Source organism: Pelobates fuscus, chromosome 12 (genome assembly GCF_036172605.1).
Source record: "Pelobates fuscus isolate aPelFus1 chromosome 12, aPelFus1.pri, whole genome shotgun sequence".
Classification (NCBI taxonomy): Eukaryota; Metazoa; Chordata; class Amphibia; order Anura; family Pelobatidae; genus Pelobates; species Pelobates fuscus.
Genome location: NC_086328.1, coordinates 136,701,926 through 136,712,638, shown reverse-complemented (window position 1 = coordinate 136,712,638; position 10,713 = coordinate 136,701,926). Strand labels below are relative to the sequence as shown.

The following is a 10,713-nucleotide window of genomic DNA, read 5'->3' as shown; positions in this document are numbered from 1 at the left end:
GTGACGGCTGGGGCGAATGTATCAATGCATCCAGATATAAGCTGAGTTGGAGCAGGGTCTAAGTCGCACATAGTAGGGTGTAACTCTTGCATGGTTCTTTTAACTCCATTATATCCACATTTGTAAAAGTGGACCATAAACTGGGGCAATCTGGCATTCCATTGTAGTGGTTCTGGTAACTGTTTGGCCTGCTGTGATAGAGGCTTAGATTGAGGATTGGTCCTTGAAATATTTCTGATGAATTATGAGTGTAAGGAGGTTAAAATTAAGATCATTCCTGGAAAGGTCAGGAGCCTGAGAAAAGTGTGACAGCCAGCAGGGGTGCCTGGTAAAAAAATATATGTAAAAGTTTAGATATGGGAAATTCAAAAACCTGTGGTTTCCTGCAAAATTTTGGTAAGGAAGGTACCTGGCAACTCATGGGGTGAAAGCTGTTATGGCATTCTATGGCGCAGCAACAGCTTTAAAGCCCAAAATGTGGGACAGCATAGAATGCAGTAACAGCTTTAACCCCTTAAGGACCAAACTTCTGGAATAAAAGGGAATCATGACATTTCACACATGGCCTGTGTCCTTAAGGGGTTAAGGGGCTAAAACTGGTTCTCTAATGGTGCTGTACTTTGTCTGCAACACCATTGATTCTGCAGCACATTAAACTAAACACTCGGATTTTCTTTCTACAAAGTGTTAAAAAAGACCTGTTACATTCAGAGCAGGGTTCACTTGTGCAATAAGCTGCCACAAGTATAGTAATTTACAGCACGCACAAGCAGTGGCACCGAGGCATAGTGCAACAACAAATAAACTCAACTGTCTCTCTGGCTCACAAAAAATAATAAAAAAAGCTTTTACCATGTCTTTTGGAAAGATAAAAAGAAAATAGTCAATCAAGCGTGAAGTAAAGTGTAAAGAAAACTTCTAATGTTATCACTCATGTGACATTTGTAAACAACATTCTAAATATACAGAGTAATTTATATGACCGTAAATTATTGGTAACTCATTGACAGACGTTTGGTAGAGTTGATAGGACAATATAGAGAAAGGGCAAGGAGAAGGACAATAGGTGTCTGAAGGACTGCAGGGTCCACGGGCCAGAAATGCTAAGGAGCAGACTAATTTGTTTTGCAATTCTGAGGAATGTCATCTATTTTACTCAAGAAGTGCATGAATAAGTTGATGATCTGACCCCAGGGTGGCATGTTCTCAGTACCATCCCTGAAAGAATTAAAGGAACACTATAGAGTCAGGAACACAACTATGTATTCCTGACCCTATAGTGTTTAACCCACTATTTAGGTGGCTTGCCCTCCTAAGCCCCCTTAGAAGGGAAAGCATTGAATTGGCTGAAATCGGCAATCAGCAATCGGCAATCAGCACCTCTTCATAGAGATGCATTGAATCAATGCATCTCTATGAGGAAAATTCAGTGTCCCCATGCAAAACGTGGAGATGCTGAACGGCAGGGCTGCCTACTGTGCAGCACTGAGCCAAGAAGCACCTCCAGTGGCCATCTGAGGAACGACCACTTGGAGGTGTCCCTAGGGGCAATGTAAACACTGCCTTTTCCCTGCAAAGGCAGTGTTTGCATAAAAATGCCTTAAGGGAATGAATATACTCACCAGAACAACTACATTAAGCTGTAATTGTTCTGGTGACTATAGTGTCCCTTTAAGTACTGCCACTAACTGCCCAATCGTTGCCCAGTCTTCTCTGCTAAAGTGGGCTCTTGATCCCAATGAACTGATTAGAAGCCATAGTGTTGATAGCCTTTTGCTGCTCCACAATTAGCGTTGGCAACTTTGTGAAAAAAAAAAATGGCCATGCTAATTTGTGTAATAAATGATGACACCACAAGCTGTAAGGTCACATCGCGATCACATTTCCCGGGATGTACTGTCTGGATGCAGGGGGACTGCCTGGCTTGTCAGACAGTTTCTCAAGATCGGGAACCTTGTGGATTGCCACAGATCGTGAGTGTTTGTATCCGGGAGCGCTTATGATCATTAGGGCATACCATGCTGCACTAACGGCGTTGAAGCCCCCTTTATTTGTGAATAGTGTGTTCTCTGTTTTTCATTTTGTAAGAAGTGCAGTTTCCAATAGAAATTTACATTTTTATAACTTAACCTGGTTACACCCTCCTGGCTTTCAAGCAGACAACGGGTCAAGTTACTTCCTGCTTTGGTAAGCGTACGGGAGTTAAACTCAAGAGGCAGAAATTGCCCAGAGCACCTGCCTTGCAAATACTTCTCATTGAGCTGCATTTGGAAGTCTGTGATTGGACAGCCACAGAAAGTGTGGGCGGGGCTAGAAGGGGAGGAAAGCTGCTTCCCTGTAAGAGAAAACATTTGCCCACATTGGGCAGTGCTTGGTGGACCTGATAATAGCTGCTGGGCAACCAGAGGGCAATGCCACCTTCCTTAAAATCTAGGAAGTTAATATATATTATTTATTTATCTACTGACAGGCTCCACACTTGTGACTAATAATCTTACTTTTTATACTGGATGTTTTTTAATGCAATATTATGCTATACATATTTTCACTTCTGTGATCATTCTGAAAAATCTCCTAAGGAAGACAACTTATCACTGCGGATCCATAAGCCTCTATTACCAGAGCTAGGTTATAGCTCTGGAACATGTGAGTGTTCCATTGTAAATGGTAAGTGCATTTAACGTTCTATGTTGTGAATTTCTGTTTTAACGGTGTACACATTTTAAAGAAATAAAAGTGCTAAGGGGGGAAAGGACAGAGAGGGCTGGGGGGAAGAGGCACACGGACGGGCTGCGGGATGAAAAAATGCAAAAACTGCGGCATATAAAAAATGCAAAAACCATACCAAGATCATACCTGCTTCTCACTGATCTTGGTATGGTTGTTTGCATTTTTTATATGTTTGGGTTTTGTTTATACTTTATACTATATTGGTCTGTTTGTATGATATTTCTGTCATTTATATACCACGCATTGCGTGTTCATATGTGTCTGTATACATATGTTGTTTTGGTAAATGCTTTTTTATAGCATGACTCTGTATTTCTGTGGATACTATTTAAAGAGACAGACCCAGAGTATATACCCATGTAAATAAAGTTTGTTCATTTCATATATATAAATATTTTTGGTGTGCTCCTTACTCTATTCACAGAGTGAGAGGAGGTGACAGTATTAGGGGGTGACAGTGTGAGGTGGGGTGATGGTGTGTGGAGTGACAGGGTAAGGTGACAGAGTAAGGGTGGTGACATAGTGTGGGGGGTCACAGGGTGGGTGACAGAGTAAGAGGTGGGGTGACAGGGTGAGGGGGTGACAGGTGAGGTGGCAGGGTGAGAAGGGGTGACAGGTGGGGTGGCAGGGTGACAGGTGGGGTGTCAGGGTGAGTGACAGGGTTAGATGTAGGGTGAGAGGGGAGGCAGGGTGTGGGGGTGAAAGGTGGGGTGGCAGGGTAAGAGGGGGTGACAGTATTAGGGGGTGACAGTGTGTGGGGTGGGGTGACAGTGTGTGGGGAGTGACAGGGTGAGGTGACAGAGTAAGGTGGGTGACAGTGTGGGAGTGACAGGGTGAGGTGACAGAGTAAGAGGTGGGGTGACAGGGTGAGGGGGTGACAGGGTGAGAGGTGGGGTGAGAGGGTGAAATGTGGGGTGAGATGGGGGTGACTGGGTGAGAAGAGGAGGCAGGGTGAGGGTGGTGACAGGTGGGGTGGCAGGGTGAGGGGGGTGAGGGATGACAGGTGGGGTGGAAGGGGGATGACAGAATGAGAGGTGGGGTGACAGGGTGAGATGGGGGTGACAGGTGGGGTGGCAGGGGGGTGACAGGGTGAGGTGACAGTGAGAGGGGAATGATAGGGCAAGGTGGCAGGGTGAGAGGTGGGGTGGAAGGGGGATGACAGGATGAGAGGTGGGGTGGCAGGGTGAGAGGGGGTGACAGGGTGTGACAGGTGGAGTGGCAGGGCGAGAGGCGGGTGATAGGGTGAGGTGGCAGGGTGAGAGGGGGTGACAGGTGTGGTGACAACGTGAGAGGTGGGTGACAGGGTGAGGGGGTGGCAGGTGGGGTGGCAGGGTGAGAGAGGGGTAAGAGGTGGTGACATGGTGAGAGGGGTGACAGGTGGGGTGGCAGTGTGAGAGAGGGGTGACAGGGTGAAGTGGCAGGGTGACAGGGTGAATTGGCAGGGTGAGGGGGGTGACAGGTGGGGTGGCAGGGTGAGATGGGGTGACAGGTGGGGTGGCAGGGTGAGGGGGGTGACAGGTGGGGTGGCAGGGTGAGAGGGGGTGACAGGTGGGGTGGCAGGGTGAGGGGGGGTGACAGTTGGGGTGGCATGGTGAGATGGGGTGACAGGTGGGGTGGCAGAGTGACAGGGGTGACAGGTGGGGTGGCAGCGTGAGAGGGGGGTGACAGGTGGGGTGGCAGGGTGAGATGGTGGTGACAAGTGGGGTGGCAGGGTGAGATGGGGTGACAGGTGGGGTGGCAGGGTGAGAGGGGGTGACAGGTGGGGTGGCAGGGTGAGGGGGTGGCAGGGTGAGAGGGGGTGACAGGTGGGGTGGCAGGGTGAGGGGGGGTGACAGTTGGGGTGGCATGGTGAGATGGACAGGTGGGGTGGCAGGGTGACAGGGGTGACAGGTGGGGTGGCAGCGTGAGAGGGGGGTGACAGGTGGGGTGGCAAGGTGACGGGGTGAGAAGGGGTGACAGGTGGGGTGGAAGGGTGAGATGGGGGTGACAGGTGGGGTGGCATGGTGAGATGGGGTGACAGGGTGACAGGGGGTGACAGGTGGGGTGGCAGGGTGAGAGGGGGTGACAGGTGGGGTGGCAGGGTGAGATGGGGGTGACAGGAGGGGTGGCAGGGTGACAGGGGGTGACAGGTGGGGTGGTAGCATGAGAGGGGGTGGCAGGTGGGGTGGCAAGGTGATGGGGGAAAGGGGGTGACAGGTGGGGTGGAAGGGTGAGATGGGGTGACAGGTGGGGTGGCAGGGTGAGATGGAGTGACAGGTGGGGTGGCAGGGTGACAGGTGGTGACAGGTGGGGTGGTAGTGTGAGAGAGGGGTGGCAGGGTGAGGGGGGTGACAGGTGGGGTGGCAGGGTGAGATGATGGTGACAGGTGGGGTGGCAGGGTGAGATGATGGTGACAGGTGGGGTGGCAGGGTGACAGGGGGTGACAGGTGGGGTGGCAGGGTGACAGATGGGGTGGCAGGGTGAGATAGAGGGAGGAGGGGGCGGCAGGGTGACAGATGGGGTGGCAGGGTGAGATGATGGTGACAGGTGGGGTGGCAGGGTGACAGGGGGTGACAGATGGGGTGGCAGGGTGACAGGGGGTGACAGATGGGGTGGCAGGGTGAGGGGGGTGACAGGGTTTTGACAGGGGGTGACAGGTGGGGTGCAGGGTTAGGAAGGGTCAAAATGTACCTTTTTCCCTGGTGGTCCGGTGGGGACAATCTGTCCCTGGTGGTCCAGTGTCCTAGATGGCTCCCTGGTGGTCCAGTGGGCTTTCCGGTCTGCAGCTCCACCGGATGCAGAGCTGCAGACCACATGGGGAATGTCTCGCGATCTCCATTCAGAGCGTTGCCGTGGTAACCCGCGGCAACGCTCTGATTGGCTAGAGAGCGAGACACCTCAGTCTGCAGCTCACACCCGGCGGAGCTTCAGACTGAGGCTGTCTCTCTCCCCGGGCGGACTGACAGGAGGGGCCTCGCATCCGGCGGCACAAAGGGCAAGCCGCCGGGCCCCCTCCTGTGTCAGTCTGCCCTATGGCGGTTTAGGCGGCCGCGAGGCCCCACACAGCGCGAGGCCTTAGGCGGCTGCATAAACCGCCTAATTAGAGAGCCGCCTCTGATGAGGAGCTACTCATTTCATCAGTTGAGGTTAAATAATTTGTTGCCAGCTGATAATCTCCCATACAGTAACTATCCCATAGGAGTCTCTTACCTATTTGCTTAGTTAAATCCAGGTGGCGACTTTTTTTTTGGCCAGGCAATGTATTTTGAGCCTTATTGTAGAGATAATTTAGCACCTATTTCAAGGTTTATTGCAGTTTATTTTCACAGTATTTTTACAAGCACATTACAATTTAGCAGTTTATTTTGTATACCTGACATGCACTACCACTAAATTGTGCTTTCCCAAGGTCTGCTGAGTACAGAATAACCCCCTTTATATTTTGAGCTTTGTAGTGGTGCTGTTTTTTTTTAAAGTTTGTAAAGCTAATTTTTCTTTTTTTAATTGTTACATACGCATTGTATTTTTGCTGTTAATAATACCTAGTGTTCCCCTTTTTACCAGCAGGGAGACAGTTCCTGCTGGTAAAATATTGCATGCCGGAAATATTCCACCATGGGTCCTAAGGGGAAAAACAGCCATGTTGGAATGATTCCGTTACTGTGGTAAAAGTGAAATTAACAGAGCAGGAGACAAAAACTTCTAAAATAAACACATAATGCTGCCACATCTGATTGAAAAGGAAACCATTTTTTATGTTGGTTGTGTGAGTTACAGCCAGGGGAGGTGTGACTATGGCTAAATAAACAGAAACAACAAGTAATTTAACTCCTAAATGATAGAGAAATGTGCAGTAAGACTGCAGGGACATAATCTATGCACCAAAACAGTTTCATTAAATTAAAGTTGTTTGATGCTTAGAGTAAACCTTTAATCCTAACACTAAATTTAACTAAATCATAATCCTAGATGCAATGATCCTAAACACCCTATGTACATAAATGCTAAATGTAACCCCACTCTAACGCTAAACCCAATAATCCCATAACTTTAACTCTTCTTCAGACTAAACAAGATATGTAATCGAACTCGAATGTTAACGCAACTCAACCCCTTAACTCCCTTTATGTACGTTTTTCTTGGGTGTGGGGGAAGCAGGGGGCACCTTAGAATTCTGTGCCTAAAGGGCACTTGACATGTAAATCTGTCCCTGGACACACCAATTTAATCACTTTAGTATGTCCATCTTTTTACGCAAGCTCAACTCCTTTTTATGATCATTAGATTGCAAGCTCACAAGCCATCTTCCAAAGAACGTTGTACTTTTGTAACTTTGTAAACACTAGACTTTAAGCTCAAAGGCAAGGACATAATTGTGTGCCTTCATTTTCTCTTTTTTATTGACCATTTAAAAATATTAAATAATGATAATGAAAAAATTGTAAGCGAACTTCGTTTGTTCATTCCCACGAAATCCTAGCATTTATAATCTCCATACCATTTTAAAGAAACGTCAGAACACATAACTCTACAAGCCAAGATACTAGTTAATATCAATAGCATTTAACATCTGCAGATACATGTGTAAGATTACCAGTGCATATTATTGACAGTGCTTCTCATGTATTCCCATTAAATGTCTCTGTATAGATATTTTCCTCAGAATTTAAAATAGTGTCATTATGTTTATGTGTACCACGTTACAAGACTAGGCATTGTCCTATAGGCAGGGGCCTCCTTTACTCCTTTACATGCTTTGCAGTAATGTGTAGCCCAGCTGGTGTCAGATTTTGACCTCAGTTTTGCCCTCCATTTGAAATACTGCTCGTATCTCTCTTTGTCTTTGTCCAGCTCATGCAAGTAGTCAGAAAGTCCTTTAGGGCTAGGGAAATCGTCTACATGGATAAATGAATCTCGAGGAATGAACCTTTCATAGTTTTCTCTGGTTGACCCAAGAATGACAGGCACAGCCCCAAATGCCAGGGCATTCCTCCAAAGCTTTTCAGTGATATAGTCTCTATGCTGTGAATTCTCAAAAGAAAAATAGAACTTGTATTTGGAGATGGTATCTTGCATACCTGCACCTGGTAAAGGCTTGTGCTGCCTACCATAGACATCAATCTGCATGTGTTTCTTTAGCTCCTGATAATATTGAACCCTTTTGGAGTTAGGATTCCAGTTGCTCACTACCCAGGCTGCCAAATGTGTCTTTTTAGGGATTGTAAAGTTCTGATTGATGTTGTTCTTCTCCAGCCAGCCGTAAGGAGTGAAGATATCAGAGTCACTTCGATAAGACATTGTGAGGTTGATGAGATTGTCCATGAAGCCTAAATTTGGAGAGTGACTGGGTGATTCCAAATTGAACCATACCCAATATTGCTCTGGGGGTCTAGCTATCTGGGGCATTTGTTTCTTGGATTGACAGACATCTCTATGATGGAAAATGACAGCATTAGCTGTGAGGTAATAGTTGCGATCTGCTGTGAAGAAGCATCCCTGATCTTCACCAGAGTTTCCACAGTGGTTTAGAGTAAATCTATCACCAAAGGGCCATGTCCAAAGCAAGATAGTCACGACACCTTCCTTCTTGGTTAAAACCGGAGGTGGCTCAATATCTGGGCTACTTCTATTGATGTTGATGTAGGTAAACAAAATGAAGCTAAATAATGTAATTAGCAGAAAAAATAGGACATATTTGTGGCATGATGTGGATTGTGATTCTGGCTTCATTTAATCCCTGGAAAACAGCAAACCACATACAGATTTAGTGACAATTGTGTGATTTAGTGGCAAACTGCAGCAGCGATTACATAAACTCTCAAATTAATAATTACATAGTTACATAGTTAGATAGCTGAAAAGAGACTTGCGTCCATCAAGTTCAGCCTTCCTCACACCTAATGTGCGGAATTGCCTAACTTTTTAAAACTAAATATATTGCATCAATAATTATAAATTTATTAGAACATAGTCATAATTATTGTTGAATACACAAAGCCTGCATGGAAAACACCCTCAAATTATTGCAAATATAGCCGTCCCCATATCTTCCTTGGGCTGTTTAAGCCTATGGTCAAGACAGAAAACAGACAAACTGCTTTTATTTTGCTCTCAGTAACCTCTAACCCCATCCCTGCCAACCTGACCATGACATTGATGTTGGTTGTAAAAATCCAGTTTCCGCAAGGACAAAAGCTATACAGTACAACATAAAACAGAAGCACAATTATTTGTCTTAGAAAAGTATACAATATTTATTAGAAATCCCAACACAAAATAACAGAAGCCCCTTGTTATAAAAAACAACCTCTAAATAACACATTTATATACAGATATAACTTGTCCAATAGTTCTAAAGATTACTACACACATAGGGTTGATACAGTCAACTAAGGGATAACCAAGGAATACTAAAAACGATGTGTTTACATTTATTAGATTACATGGATTACATACCGGGCAACCGGAATACACAGATGGAGTGAGAGGGGAGATAGTTCTGGTACCAAAAATACGAATGCCCTCCAACGTTTCGTCCAAATGTTGTGAGGTATTGGTAGATTGTATACTTTGTTTAAACATATCAGCGCGTTCCCATGTTATGTTTTACTGTTTAAATTATTTAAAACACATTTCAAGGAAAAAACAGAAATTCTGTACTAGTATCCTCAAGGGATATTCTAGATAAACCATAAACTATTTATTTTTAAATTGTCATGAGAATCATGAAGCTACTGTAAGTATTAATAAACCACATTAACTTTTATTGCCTGATAAAACATATAGACCTTGATTTACTTCTATCTGCAAACACCGGTCAATAATTGTTGACATTTTTAATTTATTTATTTTGTTTGATTACGGATGGATTTAATTCTATCTCCCAGACCAAGTTAAACTGGTCAGAAGTTGGAAATAAAATGCAATTAAATGTATGTGCCTGTTTAAATCACCAGCGCTTTTAGTCATTAAAGAAAAACAAACAAAAAGCAATATAACATTAGTATATGTGAGGTTTTGAACCTCCCTTACACTTCCATTTGCTATGGTGCTGGTAGGGGCATGTCTACTAAACAAAGAGCATCTTTTGCTGCCAATTCGGTAATAAATACAGGGGGGGGCTGTAGTTCCCTTCCCCCAATCTCCCACCCATGGGCATCAGGTGGGAACTTCTAATTAAAAGGACACTTAAAGCATCCAGACGGTAGATTTGGTAGAGTGCCCCTGCCTGCTCGCTAAGCTGTCCCCTTGACAGCCACTAGATGGTACCTCCATGTCCAGGACCTAGTCAAACTTGCTTCTTGATGTAGAGGGGGTCATACTGTAATGGTATATATAACTAGAAAAGCTACAATTTCTGGGGAAATTGTGAAGTGTTCTTGCCTCCACCAGTAGTATACAACTGGAGTGGGCGGAGTAACTGTTATTATTTATTTATATAGCACGTTTAATTGCAACGTTGTTGCAGTTACATTAAAACATACAGTTATAAAAACATTAGCAGGTGCAAATGGCCCTGTCTATGACATCACTTGCTGCTGCAGCCTTGCACAGGTCAGAGTATTTTTGCGGTTGCCATCTTCAAACGGTCGTATTTTAAAAACTATAAATCCTACAGTGAAGAGCTTTATATTGTGAGAATCACAAGACCCAGACCTACATTTTGATGTATAGTATGTCTCTGAGATATTAACAATGAAGGCACAGTCGCAGTTTCGAAATTGCCCTTCAAATGTGAGCTTTGCAGAGTGGAGTTTCAATGAATGTCAATGGAAGGCGTGAGTTGCAAACAAATGGTCATATTGTGAAAACTATCAGGACTATGGCTTAGCCGTGGACATTTCTAGTGGCAGCAGGGATAGCTGAACGTTTTGATATAAGATTTGTGTAGGTGGGCCTGAAAATGAGGGAGTGGTGGCAGTTTAGAAATCATGTCCTGATTTTTCAGCTTTTGCCAGCTCCCACTCTAGCTTTGCCATTCATTCCTATGGGACAAATTTCGCC

The 10,713-nt window shown here is 45.3% G+C and overlaps 1 protein-coding gene across 1 annotated transcript in view; it reads right to left on the bottom strand.

The window, feature by feature from the left end:
* Positions 1 to 7,173: 7,173 nt before the first annotated feature.
* Positions 7,174 to 10,713, bottom strand: part of LOC134579156 (4-galactosyl-N-acetylglucosaminide 3-alpha-L-fucosyltransferase FUT6-like) — a 49,625-nt gene continuing 46,085 nt past the window's right edge. The window contains exon 2 of the mRNA XM_063438344.1: positions 7,174 to 8,446. Coding sequence (XP_063294414.1) covers positions 7,396 to 8,439 — 1,044 coding nt within the window. The 5' untranslated portion in view covers positions 8,440 to 8,446 and the 3' untranslated portion in view covers positions 7,174 to 7,395. The remainder of the gene's footprint in view (positions 8,447 to 10,713) is intronic.